The 19,668-nt window shown below is 47.0% G+C and overlaps 1 protein-coding gene across 4 annotated transcripts in view; it reads left to right on the top strand.

Annotated features, from left to right (window-relative positions):
- The window catches only part of DNMT1 (DNA methyltransferase 1), a 45,767-nt gene that overhangs the window by 13,068 nt on the left and 13,031 nt on the right, over nt 1-19,668 (top strand). For 3 of the 4 annotated variants that reach the window (XM_020902339.2, XM_020902341.2, XM_020902343.2), the window contains 18 exons: nt 4,465-4,499; nt 4,894-4,975; nt 6,483-6,517; nt 7,446-7,533; nt 9,213-9,247; nt 9,699-9,780; nt 10,958-10,996; nt 11,766-11,800; nt 12,106-12,151; nt 12,247-12,327; nt 12,401-12,510; nt 15,580-15,698; nt 16,029-16,121; nt 16,589-16,740; nt 17,025-17,212; nt 17,320-17,503; nt 18,738-18,835; nt 19,182-19,329. In XM_020902339.2, coding sequence (XP_020757998.2) covers nt 4,465-4,499; nt 4,894-4,975; nt 6,483-6,517; nt 7,446-7,533; nt 9,213-9,247; nt 9,699-9,780; nt 10,958-10,996; nt 11,766-11,800; nt 12,106-12,151; nt 12,247-12,327; nt 12,401-12,510; nt 15,580-15,698; nt 16,029-16,121; nt 16,589-16,740; nt 17,025-17,212; nt 17,320-17,503; nt 18,738-18,835; nt 19,182-19,329 — 1,650 coding nt within the window. The remainder of the gene's footprint in view (nt 1-4,464; nt 4,500-4,893; nt 4,976-6,482; nt 6,518-7,445; nt 7,534-9,212; nt 9,248-9,698; nt 9,781-10,957; nt 10,997-11,765; nt 11,801-12,105; nt 12,152-12,246; nt 12,328-12,400; nt 12,511-15,579; nt 15,699-16,028; nt 16,122-16,588; nt 16,741-17,024; nt 17,213-17,319; nt 17,504-18,737; nt 18,836-19,181; nt 19,330-19,668) is intronic. The other variant, XM_020902342.2, reaches the window with a different exon arrangement.

Raw genomic sequence — 19,668 nt, 5'->3', positions numbered from 1 at the left:
AGTACCCACTTACAGTGGGAAACCGAGACAGGGGAAATATCTTGTCTAAGCCATGTGGCCAAGTCCCTTGCTTCCCAGGAGAACATGTCATGGGCAAGCTGGCCCTTACAATATTGATAAGTCTTTTAAAAAAACAAAAACACATGTACCAGTTTGAGTTGTTTTTTTCCCCTCTCTGAAGTCTTGGAGGGCTTCCATAGCCTTTTCTTTTCGCTTTTAAAGAAACTAACCAGGGCATTCTTTCCCAAGTAGGAAGCTGTTTCACTGGTGGTTGTGAGACCTTGAGGACTTCGAGGTTGAACCCCTGTAGGAACAGGGTTTATTCCAGCATGCTAGAGTCCTAGTGCGCCAAACCAGTGATATCAGATGGTATTGGGCAAATAAGGAGTAATACAGGGGTAACCTTATAATTTAGCCAGTTTAAAGTATCTTTTAAAAAAAAACATTTATTTTTGTGTTTATTTGGCTGCATTGGGTCTTTTTTTTTTTTCTCTTTTGAGTTTTTATGGAAATAGAATTGAGATACAGCACTGTATAAGTTTAAGGTGTACAGCATAATGATTTGATTTGCATATATCATGAAATGATTACCACAGTAAGTTTAGTGAACATTCATCATTTCATGAGTATAACAGTAAAGAAATAGAGAAAAATATAAATATTTTTTCCTTGTGATGACAGCTCTTATGATTTACACTTAACAGCTTTCAGTGACAACATACAGCAATGTTAATTACATTTATCATGTTGTACATTACATCCCTAATACTTATTTATAACTGGGAGTTTGTACCTTTTGACTGCCTTCATCCAGTTCCTCTCCAATGTCCTGCCTCTGGTAGCCACAAGCCTGCTCTTTTTCTATGAGTGTATATATTTATTTATGGTTGCATTGGTTGGGCCTTAGTTGCACACAGGATCTTCATTGCAGTGCACAGGCATATCTCTAGTTGGGTTCGTGGGTTTAGTTGCCCTGTGGCATGTGAAATCTTAACTTCTCCCAATCAGGGTTCAAACCCACATCCCTTGCACTGGAAGACAAATTCTTAACCACTGGACCACCAGGGAAGTCCCTATGAGTTTTTCTGTTTGTTTTTGAGGTATAACTGACCTAGAACACTGTGTTAGTTCCCAAGTACACAACATAATAATTCAATATTTTTGTACACTTCAAAATAATCATTATGGTGAATCTAGTTACCGTCTATCATCATACAAAGACTTATGCCTACTGGCTGGTGGCCCCAGCATTAATAAGCTAGAGGGAGGATTCCAAAATGTCACTTGCCAGCACTGGTGTCCTTGTAGTAGGATTTGTTGTTGTTGTTCAGTCACTAAGTCATGTCTGACTCTTTGCAACCCCATGGACTGCAGCACGCCAGGCTTCCCTGTCCCTTGTAGTAGGATGAGCTCCCCCAAATGGCTGCTGTCAGCATCTGTGTCCCCAAGGTGAGTCCCAGTTGCCTCTTGCCGCTCTTGGAGGCTCTCCAAGATTAGCAAGTGGGTCTGACCCAGACTCTTTTCAAATTGCTTCTGCTCTGGGTCTCTAAAAATGTGATGGCCCTCGAGCTCTCCTAGAAGTAAGCCCCACTGATCTTCAGAGCCAAGGGTTCTAGTGCTCATCTTCCCAGTACAGGACTCCCAGGATGGGGAGCCCTATGTGAAGCTCAGACTCTGGCTCCATGGTAAGAAAATTTTCAATTGTAATTATCCTCCACTCTGTGGTTATCTCCGTGGGGCTGTGGGTTTTGACTATGCGACATCTTCACTCCTCCTACATGTCCCCTTTTGGTTCCTTTTTTATATTTTTAGTTGTAGAGGGCCTTTTCTGCTAGCCTCCAGGTAATTGTCACTGATTGTTGCTCTGTAACTTAACAACAGTTGTGATTCTGGTGTGCCCATGGGAGGTGAGCTCAGGGTCTTTCTGCTTTGCCATCTTGGCCACTCCTCCTACATTATCCTATGTTTTGGGTTTTATCCCATAGTTTTTTGTTAAGTTGATTTAGTTGGTGACCAAGGCAGAGGACACCTCAGGAGCAGGAGGCAGTTCTCACTCTTTAGGAGCAGGTTGACCTCTCATGATAAAATCCAACCTGGTGAAATCTGAGAGACATGCCTTGACAACCGCCGATTTCCTCAGTGTTTCAGCTGCCATCCACACCGCTGCCATTTGTAGTACCTTGTGACTGGGAACTCCTTGTGACAGGATTTACTCTGAAGTGAGGAAAAGTAGCTTAGTAGTAGTAGCGTTAGTTGCTCAGTTGTGTCCAACTATTTGTGATCCCATTGACTGTGTAGCCTGCCAGTCTCCTCCATCCATGGGATTCTCCAGGCAAGAATACTGGAGTGGACTGCCATTCCTTTCTCCAGAGGATCTTCCCGACCCAGGGAGTATACCCAGGTCTCCTGTGTTGCAGGCAGATGCCATACCTTCCAATCTGCTTTCTCATTAGCTTCTTTCGACACAAGGTCTTAAAGCTGCGCTTGACATTTTTCTCATCATAGGTCCTTTTAGGACATTGCGTAGCCTTGGCTTCCAGGTGAAGCTCTGACACTCATTTTCAGTGACTTGACACTTGACAAACTTTCTAAGCCTTGTTCAATGGTGCAATTTGGGGACTGCACTGGAGGACCTCTTAATGAAGGTGAAAAAGGAGAGTGAAAAAGCTGGCTTAAAACTCAACATTCAAAGACGAAGATCATGGCATCTGGTCTCACCACTGTGTAAGCTAGAACAAGTCTTTTCTTTCTGGACGCCAGTTTCCAGGACCAGCAGCAGCAGCAACATGGTAAAGAGGCATCAGCACTAGATCTTTCACTAGTGAAAACCTTCCAGCATTCAGCTTCTGGTCATGTCCTTTCTTTCCATACTTTAGCAGTTTATTACAGGTTATGATGAAGGATTCAGACGAACATCCAGTGGAAGGGTTACACGGAGGGTACGTGCTCTCGGCAGACCCACACCTCTGCCCCTGCATTGGGTCTTAGTTGTGGCCCGCGGGCTTAGTTGCTCCACGGTGTGTGGGATCTTAGTTCCCCGACCAAGGATTGAACCCTGCATTAAAAGGCAGATTCTTTACTGCTGGACCACTAGGGAAGTCCCCCAATTTAAAGTTTTGTGACCTTACTATGTTTTTTTTTTTTAAACAAGTATTACCTACATTTGGTAAAACAGTACAAACAGCTATTGGGTACAAAGGGCTGGTACTCCCACCCTTCTGTCCATCCTTCTCCTGTCCCTCCTTCCTGTCTGTCCTTCTAGAGGCGAGCATTTATCAGTTTCTAATATATTGTTTTGGATTGTATGTCTATACATAGTACTGTATTTTATTAGTATATAATCTGTATTAGGGTTCTCCAAAGAAATAGAGTCAGTAATATCTGTGTATATGAGATTTATTTTAAGCAGCTGATTCACACGATGTCAGACTGGCAGGTCCAAAATATGCAGGACAGCCAATAGGCTGCAGATGCAGGGAAGTGTTGATGTTGTAGCTCAAGTCTGAAAGCAATCTGGAGTCAGAATTTTATATATAATACACACACACATAGACTAATTCCATATAATATATTATGGAGGGGTTCTGTGTAATTTACCCAACTTTCTTCATGGTAACATCTCACCTGTAATACACCAGTAAAACCAAGGAATGGACATTGGTATAATCTACAGACTTTGTTCACTCTGCATGCATAGTCAGATATATGTGTGTGTGAATTCTTGTAATCTCCACCTCAAACAAGATATCTGCTTCATCACCACAATATTTTTATCCTGTTTAAATACATAAATACAGATATCCTAGAAATGGCAAATCTTGTAAACTTAGGGAAGCACTGTCCTGGCTGTTCATCGGAGAAGAGCTGGTAGCCAGTTTAGGTTGTCATCATCACTTCCTGGTGGGAATCCCAAAGTACTGGCTTGATTTTTTTGCTAACATTAACAAATCCCTGACATGAGGTGGATCTTTGACTTCACATAGCATCACTAGACAACCTCTAGTTGTGCAGACGTGTGCTGGGTCAACTCCTGGGCCTCTCCTTTGTTTTGAGGCTGGTGGGACATCAACACCAGAGTGACAGTTGCCCACATCATTCCCAAACTCAGATTACCCCCAACCCCTGTTTATAACCGTGCATGCATGCATGTTGAGTTGCTTCAGTTGTGTTCGACTGTTTGTGACTCTCTGGACCGTAGCCCTCCAGGCTCCTCTGTCCATGGGATTCTCCAGGCAAGAATACTGGAGTGGATTGCCATGCCCTCCTGCAGGAGATTTTCCTGACCCAGGATCGAACCCGTATCTCTTGTCTCCTGCATTGGCAGGCATGTTCTTCACCACTAGCGCCACCTGGGAAGCCTGTATTTAACCATATCAAATGTATTTACTTAACGCTTTGACTTGTGCTTTTGGTTTTGATCTTCTTTTGAAATAAATATTTTTCTCGTCCCTTCTCCTCACATAGGAGGAAAAGAGACGTCGAGTTACATCCAGAGAACGGTAAGAGTTTATACCTTTTTGTTCTGTGTAATTTGTAATCTTGACTACTGAAATTACTTTTCTGAAATGTTTTAAAAGGAAGAACTAGCAAGTTGTCAGGGTGATCATAGATAGCTTAAGGATGCTGAGTTTGCAGCCAGATTATTGAACCTTGTAATTCAGATCAAATTCTCTTGCAAAGAGTGAATTGGAGTGGGGGGCAACTGGCAGTTATCAGAAGTAGATCTAAAGGTTGTATTGAATATTAAATGTTAAAGTAATATGTACTTTTCAGGGCTATTGAGATAAGGATTGGCTTTTGGTGGTCGGGGGGAGGAGGGAAGCCCTTTTGAAACTGCTTCCAGGGGAGGAGTCTCTGAAAGTCATCCTTAGGGTGTATTATCTTGCTTGACAGAGTTGCTGGGCTGCTCCCTGCAGAAGAACCAGGAAGAGTAAGACCAGGAACACACATGGAAGAAGAAGGAAGAGATGATAAAGTAAAGCCTGGTCACCTCCGTGTTTGTCACTTCCACCTGAATCAGAGTCCCCCTTGGTTCTAGGAAGAGGGATCAGGGCGTGGAGAGCATGTAGGAACAGAATGACTTTCACTAATGATCACAATGACCTTGACTTAGCAAAAATGCTCTTCAAACTCCTCTTTCTGCTGCTTCTCTATGTGGAAGGTGTGTTTATGTGGTTCTCGTGACCGTAAACCACTGATAGGCCTAGAAGTCACCTGGACCTCTGCTACTTGATCAGTTAGTCACACAGCTTCAACCTCTCCCCTCACCTGCGCATCTCGGTTGCTCACAAGGTCTTGGTGGAGATCTCACTTTCAGACACACAAGGTGCTAATGCTCTAGCATTGTCCAGGGTTAAAGCTGCATTCTTTATTTTTTTTTTTTAGCTGCATTCTTAACTGAGATCAGGCCAGTTCTTTCCCCAGACTTGTGGCTCCTTTGTAAAAATCAGGGTGGGCTTAAGCTTCTGTGAAATACAGATGTACCACCAAATCCCACCTCAGGAGCTTGGGAGGGGATAGAAGAAGTAATTGGGGGTCTGAAAGTGGGAGCTTTACCATGAGACAGGACTGCCCCATATGGTAAAAGGCTGACATTGGTCTGTCACAGGTGGTGGAACAAGCTCAGATCCCCAAAAGTTTTATGACCACACGGATTAGAATTTTCTTAGAAACTCCCATGGGTGGTTTGTGCCCTTGAGAGCCTGTTGAAGAATGGGTATCTGTTATTTTGTCCTAATGGGGAATCAGCCAAGATGTATGATAATTCTTGAACCATTGAGTACTAGAAGCTAGTCTTTAATTGATCACTTCCCTACCCTGATCCTAGTTAAAGTTAGCAGCGGTTACAGTTGGGACGCATGTTAAATCGTTTGAGAACAAGCAGTTCTAGTAGACTGGCTCAGCCACCACCCTCCAAAGAAGGATTTAGGGTGTGATTGAAATCTCTCGTCTATGATCAGACTCCTGGGATCTCCTCTCGCAGTAGCAGAGTCTGCCATGTGTTTTTTCTGTTTATATCACCAACATTTGATCTCACAGAGTGGGAGGGGTTCCTGAGGCTGAATTCTGGAGAGGTGCGTTTAGCTCTCTAAATTCAGACTCAAAATGATTTGTTGTCCATGTTTGAGATGGAGCTCTTGTTCCAATTGGGTCATACTACTTCATTCATTTATTTAGATTCTTGTTTGATAAAGTTATCAAGGAGATTGTCAACACTTAATCCTGACAAGTGACAGTAACTTTACGCGCAAATCCATCTTAAACAGAAGAATCTGTCTAAGAGTTCTTTAACTTCCTGCCTACCTACCCCACCAAAAAAATATGTGCTATCTGAAAAGAAGAGAATCCTTCTTACCAGCTAGACTATAGGATCAGTTTAGGTATTTTATTTCCATACAGTTCTTTAATAGAAAGATTAGAATCAAACGGGGGAAATTAACTAGTCTTTTTTATTTTTTTGCCTCCCCGTCCCATCCACTTAGGAAGAAAAGAGACTCAGAAGTCAAACCAAAGAATCGTAAGTACAGTTAACATGCCTTTTGTACTTTGTGAAATTTATTTCCAAAAGTAAGTGTTCTCATAAAAATTATGGATTGGACAGAGCATTAAGGTCATACATGTAATGTGTGGGTAACTTCTGTTCTTGGAAGGTCAGGCAACCACAGTGTAGGCTGAGGTCAACTGAGATTTACCTGACCTTGACCGCTGGCCTGTCCTTAGTGGTCTGTCCTTACTGGTGTTCACATAGGAAGCAGTTTGTCAGGTGGTGTTTAAAGAGCGTTGAGCAGCTCTGTCTCTCACCCACAGCTGTGAAGACTCTGTGACAAACCGCCCCAAAGCTCAGCGGCTTAGGACAGCAGGCACTTTTTGAGCTTATATGTTTGCGGCTCAGTGGCCATTGACTGACTTTGGCCAGGCAGACCTGCTTTAGCCCTTGGCCTAGGCCAGCTGGGGCGTGCACACTCAGCAGTGGCAGTGTGTGAGGGCGGCAGTGGAGAGCAGCCTCTGACATGCAGTGGGCTGAAGCAAGCATTGACTGGGCCTGAGTCTGGGGTGGGCAGAACTCCTGAACCGAGTGCCCGGGCCCTGGTGGAAGGAGGGGAAGACTTGTCAGATGTCACCTCAGGCCAGCTAGCAATCCTCCACAGGAGTCCAGCACAGGCAGGGTTCCCGTCAGGTTATCAGGGATCAGGGGAGCCCTTTTGTCTCTTGTTTTTAAGCTGCGGCATGTCTCAGCAACACATGAAGTGTTGGTGGCACTTCTGAGATCGTAAGTTCTGAAGTAGCAAATGCCTCTTGGGTTTCTTGCAATGAAAACTTACCCTTCAGATGAGAAAAATCATCCATGCTCTAACTTGGGGGAGGGAACCGTGTAAACCCTCACTGGGGCTTCTTGAAAGGGAGATGGGCTCCCTGAGCTGACTGTGTGTTTCCTTCTGTGACAGGACACCTAAACAGAAAGCTCAGGAGGAGCCAGACAGAGATGCGAGGCCAGGAGGAGCTCAGGCTGAAATGAGTGAAGGAGAAGACAAAGTAAAGACTGACTTGTATCGCTTATCTCTAACTGACCCTCGTGTTCCCAGTTGGTTGGGAGAAATGTCATGGGTTGGGGCTGTGCGTTGAAATCCAGCCCTACCTGCCCTGGGGTGGTTTTGGGCAGGTGACCTGCCCCTCCTTGTGGGGGTTGGCAGCTGTCGCTGCATGTTGGTGCCTGATACGTAGTGAGCGTGCAGTTGTCTACTTATGGTAATGGTGGCAAGGGCCTATGTGTGCCTGGACTAAGATGTTTGTGGAACCAGCTTCTCTTCATAGCCTCTGGCCTGAGAAGTCTTGACGTGTCACCCCAGGTACACGTGTCATCATGCTTGTGCTGCTTTATCAACCAGCCAGTCTCCTGAGTTCTGAGTCTAGCTCCTCGCATCCCCGCCAGCTCCCACAGTTCAGCTTAGTGAACATAGTTAAACCCTGAAATATTGTACACTGACCCAGGGGTGGGCCTGTATAAAAGCCTCAGATGGTGAGGCTGTCCACAGGGCTGTAAACTCCAGGGAGCGGGCTACATCTGCTGGGGGCCGCAGCACAGGGACCTTATTAGGCTCCTTAGCAACTTGCTCTGAGAAAAGCCAAACCAGGATGGCCCCAAGCCTGTCTGGCTTTCTGTGAGGCCCAGGGGGCAGAGCCTGAGGTCGGATGTGCTGGTCCTGAGAGCTGTCGCTCCGGTGGGCACCCTGCTTGTTCTGTGGCACGTGATCCTTTCGGTGTGTCACCTCCAGCTTGTTCTAACATCTTCCTGTCTCATCTTTCTGATCACTCGTGACCTTAATCCCCAGCACTTGCCTGGGATCCCTTCAGGCCTAGAGAGATCTCAGCGGTGGCGGCAGACCATCCGTTTTCCTCAGACAGCAGCTGGCAGAGCTTCAGACCCCACAGCCAGCGCTCTTGTCTCATGTCAGAAAAGGACGAAAGGGCCAAAATTTGACTTTGTCTAGTTTTTTAAAAATTATTGACTTAATCTGTGTGTATACTTCTTTATAAAAATCAGCGGCATATCAGAAAGATAGTTTTTGTATGTGGGCTCAGCTGTCTTTAATGAGTTTGTGACCAAGTTGGGAATTCCTACTTCTGTTTCTTTCCGATACTGGATTCCAAAGTTTAGTTTGGTCACCCTCTTTTCCCACTCCTGTCTCAGTGCCTGTTTATATGACATCTTCACCCCTGACCAAATGACAGATGGAGCTATAGACATTTGGGCCAACATAAGCAAAATGGCTCTAACAGTCCCTTTTGCTTTGAGCTATCCCAGGACAGGGGTATGTAAATTGTGGTCCACAGGCCAAAGTTGGCCCTCTGCCTGTTTTCATAAAGTTTTATTGCAACACAGCCATGCCATTTCACTGGTGTATTGTTTCTGGCTGTTCTTGTGCTGCAGTGGCACAGTTGAGTAGCTGTGACGCAGGTCTGTGGCTTGGAAACCTGAAAATGTCTATTTTTTGGCCCTTTACAGGAAATCTGCCAACTCTTGTTTGTAGGCGTTAGGGAAATGACTTAAAATTTTTGAAGCCTCATCTCTAGCCTGTAGACCTGCCCAGATTTTCCAATTCTCTCATCCCACGGTGCTGCAATCATTAACTAATACTTTGGGGTTTTGTCTTACTCTTGCTCAAATTAATTTTCCCCCCTTTATTTCTCTACCCACACGTTTCCCCTCTCAGGATGAAAAGAGGCACAGAAGTCAACCCAAAGATCTGTAAGTGGCTAAAATGCTTGTGCTTTTGTGCTGTGCTATCTGTAGTTTAAATTACCAAAATAACTGTTGGAGGTCTGTATGGAAGACTGGATCAGTTTGGGTGGGGCTGGATGAGAAATCAACCTGTGGGCCCATCTTACCTGTCTCCCTCTACCACGTGGGTAGCTCCCATCACCACACTGTAACCTGTCTTAGTTTCCAGTATCTCATCAGGCCCCACGTCTGAGGGTCACACGGGGTGTCTGAAGGCCTCTTTTCAGGGTCACGTGTTAGTGATGCACGTTTGGAGCCACTGTGACAAGGGGATTTTCTTTTGGATGGGAAGAAAGTGTTCACCAGATCTGTTCTGAATATTTTGCTTTTCTATAGGGAGGCATTAGTTTGTCATTTTTAATGTGAATTGGCAATATAGGTTTTAAGCTGACATTCGGCTTATTTGTTTATCCAATAGAGCTAGCAAACGGAGACCAGAAGAGAAAGAACCTGAAAGAGTAAAACCACAAGTTTCTGATGAGAAAGATGAAGATGAAAAGGTAAGCTTTTGTTTTTTCAATTCTACTCTGTTTCATAATCTTCCGTTGGCTGGAATATCTTAAAGTGATTTTTAAACAGTTTTCCTCATGGTGACTTTCAAATGTACCCCAGAGTAGGCAGAAAAGGGTAGCAAGCCCCCGTATTCTCATCAACCTTCAGTTATCAACCCATGACTAGGCATGTTTTACCCAAGCCTCAGTTATTCTCCTTGCCCTCCTTCACTCTGATAAACAGATCCCAGACATATTACTGAAATATTAACAGAAGTGCTTCTATAAGGTGCTTCCTTCTAAAAAGGAAAAGAGTCTCTTGAAGATCATCACAGGGACTTCCCTGGTGGTCCAGTAGTTAAAACTTTACCTTCCAATGCAGGGGGTACAGGTTCAGTTCCTGGTTGGGGAGCTAAGACTTCACATGCCTTGTAGCCAAAAAAACCAAAACATGGAACAGAAGCAATATTGTAACCAGTACAATAAAGACTGTAAAAATGATCCACATCAAAAAATATTAAAATTAAATAAACATCATCACAATACCATTTTCCTAACACCATGGTATCAGAGTCCAGTCTCTGTCCAGGTTTCCCTGATGGTCTGCATCGCGTGTTTTCCTGTTTGGTTCAGGACCCCAGCTAAGTCTATACGAAATACTTGGTTGCTGTTTGTCCTCAGTGTGCCATCCACAGTGTCACCCCATCCTCTTACTTGGAGCTGGTGTAAGTAGCCAGCTTTCCCATAGCATTTGTGGGTGCTGAGAACCCACAGCCCTGTCCCCTGCAGACCACTAGTTAGGTCCAGAGGCTTGACCAGAGGCATGTCTCTTGTTTCCCAGAGGACTTCTAAGGTGGTGCTGTGTGCTTCCTGTTACATCACACCAGAGGCATGGTTATCTTTGTAAGGCTTTAGGACTAATCACTGAACCCAGGTGCCCTCAGCCTGATCCATCCATTATAAAGTTCCCCTCAGCTTTTCACCTTTTCACCTGTTTTTAACAATCATTGCTTAAATCCATTATTTCACTGGGAGTTGCAGAGTGATAGCTCTGTCATTCCTTCATTTACTCAGAATAATTCTAGAAATAAGTTTTCTCTTATTAGTCACCAGGGGTGGGGATGGTACCATAACCAAATATGACAGTCTGGGTGACTTAACCAACAGACGTTTATTTTTCTTACAGTTCTGGAGAATACAGTTCACATATCAAAGTACCAGCAGGGTTAGTTTCTGGAGAAGTCTTTCTTCCTGACGTGTGGATGGCTGCCTTCTTTCTGGGTCCTCACATGACCTTTCCCTGTGCAAGCACATAGGGAGAAGGAGAGCGCTCTGGTGTCCTGTTGGATTCGGTCTCTCCCACTTACGACCTCACTTAACCACAGTCACTTCCTTAAAAGCCTCATCTCTAAATACAGTCACATTTGAGGTTAGGGCTTCAACATAAGAATTGGGTTGGGGAGCAGGGACAAAACTCAGTCCATAGCTCCCCATATCAATTATATATACTTATTGAGGTACCACTTAATGCAGGAGAGCTAATTTTTGTCAGACTTCCCTGGTGGCTCAGGGATAAAGAATCTGCCTGCTAATGCAGGTTCTGTCCCTGGGTGGGGAAGATCTCCTGGAGGAGGAAGTGGCAACCCACTCCAGTATTCTTGCCTGGGAAATCCCATGGACAGAGGAGCCTGGTGGGCTGCAGTTCTATGGGGTCTTCAAAGAGTCAGACACAACTTGGTGACTGAACAACAAAAATTTCTGTCTTTTTTTAAAAAAACTAATCTCTTATGAGTCTTTTAAGGAAGTCTGGTTATAAGAATTTTGTTTATAAAACTAGACACTGGAGGTGGCTTGGGTCTCACTGGTTTTCTGACTGCCTTCCTGCCTCTGACTAGGTTTTGTGATGACCGTGTACATAAAATTCTTTAACTTTGCAACATAGTACGGATGGAAAAGACTTTTTTACCCTTCACTCTTCTGTTTTCTCTACTTAGGAGGAGAAGAGACGCAGAACTACATACAGAGAACTGTAAGAACTTATTTTTTGTCTTTCTATCAAGCAGATCATAATACTAAAACAGTTGTCTGAGAAAGAAAGAAAAGGGGGCGTTTAGTGACTCCCTGGAGCCGCCTTAGCTTTGTGTGTGATGAATAGTGAGCGCAGGACTGAGACATGCCAGTTCTGCTGTGTGAGGCAGGTCCCCTCTGCATGGTAAAGACACACTTGCCCCTTATGCAGCAGCTGGCGCTCATCTCTGTCTGGATCCAGTATAACTTTGGCAGATTCTGATGTGTCGTGTAATAACTAAAACAAACCTTCTGCTTTGTTCCCAGAGCTGAGAAGAAAATGACTCGAACCAAAATAGCAGTAGTGTCCAAGGTAAGTGTCCACCTGGGAATAGAAGCCGTTGTGTGGCTCTCAGGGGCGGGCTCAGGGCGGACTCTGAGCGCCGTCTGTGCTCTTGTCCCCCGCAGCCCGACCCTCCCAAGTGCGCCGAGTGCTTGCAGTACCTGGACGACCCTGAGCTGAGATACGAGCAGCATCCCCCTGACGCGGTGAGTCCCCGCTCCGTCTGCGGCCGCGTGGTCCCGTCTCCTGCGTTTCTGCTCACTGGCCCATGTCTCTCAGGTGGAAGAGATACAGATACTGACCAACGAGAGGTTGTCCATCTTTGATGCCAACGAGTCTGGCTTTGAGAGTTATGAGGATTTGCCCCAACACAAACTAACCTGCTTCAGGTAACTGATAGGTTTTGTGTGTATGTGTGTGTTATATTTTATTTTTTTTCCCCTTAAGTCCTGCTGGAGTCTTTTTTATTTATTTGGCTGTGCTGGGTCTTTGTTACTCCCTGGGTTTTTCTCTGGTTGTGGCGAGCAGGGGCTACTGTCTAGTTGCAGTGTGCAGGCTTCTCGTTTCGGTGACTTCTCTTGTCGGGGAGCACAGGGTCTAGGGTGCGGGGCTTCAGTAGTTGCAGCTTACGGGCTCTAGAGCACAGGCTCAGTAGTTGTGGTACGCGGACTCAGTTGCTCTGTGGCATGTGGGGTCTTCCCAGACCAGGGATCGAACCCGTGTCCCCTGCATTGGCAGGAGGATTCTTTACCACTAAGTCACCAAGTAAGCACAGGTAACTAATATGCTTCTTATCATAACAGGGCATTTTCCTAAAGACACCTGAGTTCTTAATATCCTAGTAAAGTTTTCAACACCTAATTTGCAACATTTCTTAAGCTGCTAACACTTCAGGGCCACCAAGCTGGTATATGAGTGGTAGATCTTTGGTTGTTAAAGCTATACCTGTTAGATCTTGAGTAGGTAAATATCCTTTAAAAAAAAATCACTTATTTGGCTGTGCCAAGTCTTAGTTGTGGCTTGCAAATCTTTAGTTCAGGTGTGTGGGATCTGGTTACCTGAAGAATTGAACCTGGGTCCCCTGCATTGGGGAGCATGGAGTCTTAGCCACTGGACCACCAGGGAAGGCCCTTGAGTAGGAAAATATCCTAAAGCTCATTCATTCCACTGAGGGCCAGCTATGTGCAGTGGGTATTATAGATACAGCACTTCAGGCCCCTGGTTTCATGGAAGCAGAACAAGCTGTGCCTGTGGGTAGTGACACTGTGATGGATGTGAAAAGCATGGGGAGCAGAGAGGGTGGGTGGGAGAAAGTTGTTTAGAATGGAGGGGAAGGGACTTGAGCAAAGACCTCAGCTTTAGAACAAGCCAAGGAGATAGTGAGGGAAAGACATCCAGGAGGAGGGAACAGCAGGTGGAGGCTGGGAGGGGGGTGCGTGGGCTGTGGAAGACTAGGTAAGAGGCTATGTGGCTGGAGGGGAGGGGCCGGCGGCGGGGTGAGTGGTAGGGGATGTGGGCGGGGGCTGGATCCTGCGGGGCTCTTCATGTCGAGGCAGTGATGCTGGGGTCTTCTTAGTGAAGGTCCGTGGAGTTTGGACTGTGTTTGGGGCTCAGACAAGCCTGTGATTGAGCAGAGTCCCCCTCCTCTCCAGCCTCCTTCGTTCTGCTCTCTCCTGCTCACTGGAGGTACTTCCCTTTCCTTCTCTGTGGGAAATAGCTTGGCTCCAGCTCATGTCTCCTTTCAGGCCTCAGCACATGCTTTTCCTCTCCCTGGACAAGAGAATAGTAGGGGCGGCTGGATCACCTGTTATAAAGCCTCAGGTGGAAGCATCTCGAGATGGTCTTTCTGACATTCCTGCTCCACAGTGGGCTGGAGGGCTCTAGGAAACCCCAGTGTGTTTCTTCCACAATACTCTGTATGATCGTCATGGTTGGGTGTGTCTCCCCCTCTCCACGAGCAGGAGCCTGATCCACACTGGGATGCTGTCCATGTCCCGGCCACTCCCCAGCTCAAACCTCTGCCTGACAGCACGACTGAAATGTGCTATTCGCGTCGCTCATGTTCACAGCGTCATGCTTCCCTGTGGCGCTGCTGGGGCAGAGACTCGCGAGAACCCAGGGCTGGAGCCACTACAATCAGGAGTGTCAGGGCTTGGGGTCTCTGGGTGGCTCCTCGAGAACAGGTCTGCCCCAGACTCCTTCCTGTGGGTTGGGAAGTGAGAACACATGTCCCAGAAATGACATGCCTTTGAGCATCAGGCCATTGAAGCCAGACCACCGGGGTTAGCTGGGGACTCTGTTTACCTCTGGTCCTTGGGCTGAAAGTGGCAGGTGGAAAGTAGCCCCTTCTGCATACTCGTGGGCCCTGCCCCCGCCTGGGACTCAGCACTTCTCCCTGATGTCCCCTTTCCTGACGAAGCACGTGGACAGTCTGTCAGGCTGGGCCCTGGACCCTCCCCTTCTGTGCGTCCACAGCATCCTGCCCTCCATGGGTATGTGTTCATCTTTCCCCCGTCTTCAGGTCCTAATGGCAAGGCCATGACCCTTGTCTGTCTGCTATGCCTGGTGCAAGAGCTCCACTCAAAGTACTCATGTTTTCATTTTTTTTAATTTGGTAAGATTCCAAGATGAGAATTTCTTAGCTTCCAGGGGCCTGGGCGGTGGGAGTGTGGTAGGGGATACTGTCAGACCTGCATAGCACCTCTGGCCTTGAGGCCCGCACAGGCAGGTCCGTAAGCAGAACCCACCCCAGTTCCATCCTGTTTTCTCAAATTCAGCGTCCTGCTCAATGATGCACATTCTGCAGATGTCATGGAGCATCTCTAGGTGGTGGATGTTCTTGAACTTGAGGCTTAACCCCCCAGAAGGAGGTGGAAGTCCCTCCTTCCCGTGTCCTCAATGCACCTCGCCTCTTATGATGTTGTGTAATATGCATTATTTTAATTTTTTTGAGGTGAAAGTTGTAATGCAAAACTAACATATAAAATAGTGTGAAGCAGTAAATCCAGAGAAACAAAGCAGATCAGGACTTGCTGGGGTGGTGTGGGGAGGGGGGAAGGAGTGACAGCTCAGTGGCTGTGAGGTTTCATTTTCAGCAACAAGAACGTTTTGGAGCCAGAGAGGGTGGTGGCACCAGTCTGGGTAGGATGTATTGGAGCAGCCATGCATCTGCACAAGCCACTCCCCAACGGAGGGCGCGCCAGGGGCTCTTCTGTGAGGCTTCCTGCTGTCGGTCTTGCTGACCTCTCCACGTTCCCTTTTCATACTCTTACTCTTGGTACCCAGGTGGGCATATCAGAAGCTGTGGGGTGAAAGAGCACCGTACTGATCCAGTATTCTGGCAGCCAGGGAGATAGTGGAGTCTAGGAACCACACCTCGTCCCCCCTGTGTCTGAGCTTGACTCTGTACCTCTGCCTGCCCTTGGTCTCCTGGTAAATGGCCTCTGTCACCCGTCTAGTGTGTACTGTAAACGTGGTCACCTTTGCCCGATCGACACCGGCCTCATTGAGAAAGATGTCGAGCTCCTCTTTTCTGGTTCAGCAAAGCCGATATATGAGGATGACCCGTCTCCCGAAGGTAAGGGGAATGTTCCACATTGTCTGGGATGGTCAGTTTATAAACCGAAAAGAGTCTGGGCTGTGAGCAGATACAAGCAGTCTCGCTCTGATAGCCCCAGTAAGGCTGCCCGGCTTACCTGATCAGAGGTGTGGCTCAGGTGGGGACTCAGTGCCACTTAACCTGCTTGGGGTTTTGAGGCATATTCTTTTAGTCATGTCCAACTCTGTAACCCCATGGACTGTAGCCCATCAAGACTCCTTTGTCCATGGGATTTTCCAGGCAAGAAGACGAGTGAGTTGCCATTTCTTGGTCCACTTCATTTCAAGAAACCTTTTCCTCCTCTTTTAGGTGGTATTAATGGCAAAAATTTTGGCCCCATAAACGAATGGTGGATTGCTGGTTTTGATGGAGGTGAAAAGGCTCTTCTTGGCTTTAGCACCTGTAAGTATGTGGCCAACTGTGCACTGTTCTGGAATCTGTAAGACGCTTCTGTCTTCCACAGGGCTTGGTTGGGCTCTGGGAAGTCTCAGGCTCCCATGACCGGGCTTGGTTGGGCTCTGGAAAGTCTCAGACTCTTGTGACTGTGTGGGAAGCATGTCAGGCTTGATTGGGATGGCCTCTTGTACTAGTTACAACTGACCCTGGAACTGACCTTGCAGCTGAAACCCAGACCGAATTCCAAAAGCCAGAATTGAGCTAGAGGAAAGCCACTTAGCCAGTCTGTTCTCTGGTTGGCTCAGACAGGCCCCTTCTGAATGAGCTAATCCTGACCATACTTAATGGGTTTTGGCATTTGAGTGTGAAATGACTCTCTGCCTGTTCCGTGAGCCTTGTAGCCTCATCCCTGCCCTTTGGCTACTGCTGCTGCCATCAGGTTCACACTGCTCTTATCCATCTGTCCACTCCAGCATTTGCCGAGTATATCTTGATGGATCCCAGCCCAGAGTACGCACCACTATTCAGCGTGATGCAGGAGAAGATCTACATAAGTAAGATAGTGGTTGAGTTCCTGCAGAGCAACCCTGACTCCACCTATGAAGACCTGATCAATAAGATTGAGGTAAGAGGCTTAGGTCCTTCATTATCTAGGATTCAGATTGTTTACATGTGATGTTGTTCATTCACTGATTTGGGTCCAACTCTTGGCGACCCCATGGGCTGCAGTCCTCCAGGCTCCTCTGTCCATGGGGTTTCCTGGGAAAGGATACTGGCAGGCAGGTTCTTTACCACTAAGCCACATGGGAAGTCCCACTTACATGTGATACAGATGTACTACATGTTTGTTTGACGTAAACCAGTTTTGCTTAAGCCTAAGAGAAACTTCTGTGTTTTTTTCCCCGAAAGACCACTGTTCCTCCGTGTATGCTCAACTTGAATCGATTCACAGAGGATTCTCTCCTGCGGCATGCCCAGTTTGTGGTGGAGCAAGTAGAGAGTTATGATCGGGCAGGGGACAGTGACGAGCAGCCCATCTTCCTGAGCCCCTGCATGAGAGACCTCATCAAACTGGCCGGGGTCACCCTGGGAAAAAGGTGAGGGTGCAGCAGGAGTGAGCCTGAAGACCTGAGACGGAGTCTGGAAGGCTGGGCACTGCGGGATCTCTTCCTGGGCCACTAACACCGTGGAATCTCTCTCCCAGGCGAGCCGAAAGGCGGCAGACCATCCGGCAACCTGCCAAGGAGAAGGACAAGGGCCCCACCAAGGCCACCACCACCAAGCTGGTCTACCAGATCTTCGACACTTTCTTTGCGGAGCAAATTGAAAAAGATGACAAGGAAGACAAGGAGAATGCCTTCAAGCGCCGGCGCTGTGGCGTCTGTGAGGTAACCTCACCTAAGCCGGCTCTCCTGCCCCTCATGATCGCTGAGGAGCTCGCTGTTTTCTCTTTTTGGCTTGAGCATCTTACTGCATAGACATGACCCCCCAGAAACAGAGCTCGGAGAAGGAGTTATATGGGGACTTGCATGTCTAACAAGACAGCTGTCAAAAGAGGCATGCTCAGGCACTTTGCCATCAGTGCCACTGCTGCTACCAAGGAGTCTGGCCATGTCCCATTGTGTCCTCAGGCCCCGGCTTGAGGGTGAGGGGGGTGACTGCCCCACGGAGGCCAGCACTGCTTCCTCCAAGTGGGGTCATCCTCCCAGGTTCCTGTCTTGTCTCATGTTGTAACTTCCCTCAGAAAGTGGGGGTTTTGTCCAGCCTAGCTTTGATGCCTGAGATGACCTCGCTCTGAATTTTTTAGTATAATGTATATTTACTTCACCCTGGAGGAATTAATCTCCCTAATTCTATCACTAACCCAGAGATCAGATCTGTTTTGGTGTCTATTTGACTTAATTTGGATGAAAGCTTAAAAGTGAAAATACAGCACCTGCCTTCAGAACCGCCCTCCATTCACACTAGTCCCTGGATTCTGAGGGTCTCCTCTGTCTTCAGTGGCTGCCCTCAATAGGAATTTGCATGTTGAACCTGTGTCCCCAAAGCAGTGGAAACACGGAGACCTAACCACTGGGCCACCAGCGAATTCCCTGTCCTCACCATTCTTGTTTTGGTTTTTATTTCATCTAGCACATGCGTATCCAAGCTTTAAATTTTCTTTCTTTTTTTTTTTTTAGTAGACATAAACTGGCATCTTTCACAACTACTGTGTGTTGATGCGGGTGGACACAGTTACCACTTTATTCCATAGTATTTCACTGTGACTCTCCCAGCCTATCCCTCGGTTATGGGCAGTGTGATATTCTAATGTGTCTTCTGTGATTCTTCACTACTTTGAAGCAGAATTGCTGGGGTGTAGGTTACATACTTGACTTTGATCTCGAACACTGTTTTCCAGAGTGGTGTCACCAGCTTATCTCTGGGCCACCTGAGTTCTTCTTTCCCCATACCTGTGCCAGCACCATGTCTCAGGTTAACCTTTACAGACCTCACGTCTCGTTCTAACTCTCACTTCCCTGAGTTCTAATGACGTTAAACTTACGTATTTTAAAATGCACCAAAAACTGCTTATCAGTTGTGACTAATGGCCATTTAATTTTTTTTTTTAATGTGTTTTAGATTTGTCAACAGCCCGAGTGTGGAAAGTGTAAGGCCTGTAAAGATATGGTTAAATTTGGTGGTAGCGGACGGAGCAAGCAGGCTTGCCAAAAGAGGAGGTAAGTTTGGCCAATGATTTTTTTTGGAATGGAGGGAAATGCCAGCTGATGGCAAATAGGCTTTGTGTGGGACAGCTGGGTTGACACATATAGAATAGGCAAGATCCCTTTGTCTAACGTTGTTGCCAGACCTGTCCCTGTTTTCTTAGTGAAACACTTTCAGTTGGTTTTACTTTTTTTTTCCGGCTGCGTTTTGGGGGCTTGTGGGGTCCTAGTTCCCCGACCAGGGATTGAACCTGGGCCCTTGGCAGTGAGAGCACAGAGTCCCAACCCCTGGACCACCAGGGAATTCCCAGTTGGTCTTATTTTTTTAAGAAGACCTTGCTTATCACAAGTGATTTTGTAGGTGTCCCAACATGGCCATGAAAGAGGCAGACGATGACGAGGAAGTGGATGACAATATTCCAGAGATGCCATCACCCAAAAAGATGCATCAGGGGAAGAAAAAGAAGCAGAACAAGAATCGGATCTCTTGGGTTGGAGATGCCGTCAAGGTAATCCAGGAGTGGGCTCTCAACTGTCCTCCTGCTGCACTGCTGAGCAGCCAGGTGTCTCCTGCCAGCCGCTCTGAGAGTGGCTGGAGCCCTGGAGCTGAGAAACCTACCCATGCATCCTGCAGCCATGAGCGGAACGGAGCTGGCTGAGAGGCTGGGGTCTGTGGTCAAGCGCCAAAAATGCATATTTACTTGTTTGCCAAAGGACTCGATGTTCCTCGCCCTCCAAAGTGGGCATTTGATACCGTCCTGGTGTGCGAGACTGGTTCCCCTGTGAAGCTGGTTTTGAGGAGAGCCCTCACTGCCCCCTCGGGCCTAGGAGTTGGTGTTTGGGAGCAC

This window comes from Odocoileus virginianus, chromosome 3 (genome assembly GCF_023699985.2).
Source record: "Odocoileus virginianus isolate 20LAN1187 ecotype Illinois chromosome 3, Ovbor_1.2, whole genome shotgun sequence".
NCBI classification, from domain to species: domain Eukaryota; kingdom Metazoa; phylum Chordata; class Mammalia; order Artiodactyla; family Cervidae; genus Odocoileus; species Odocoileus virginianus.
Note: the sequence above shows the minus strand (reverse complement) of the source record. Positions and strands in the feature narration are given on the sequence as shown.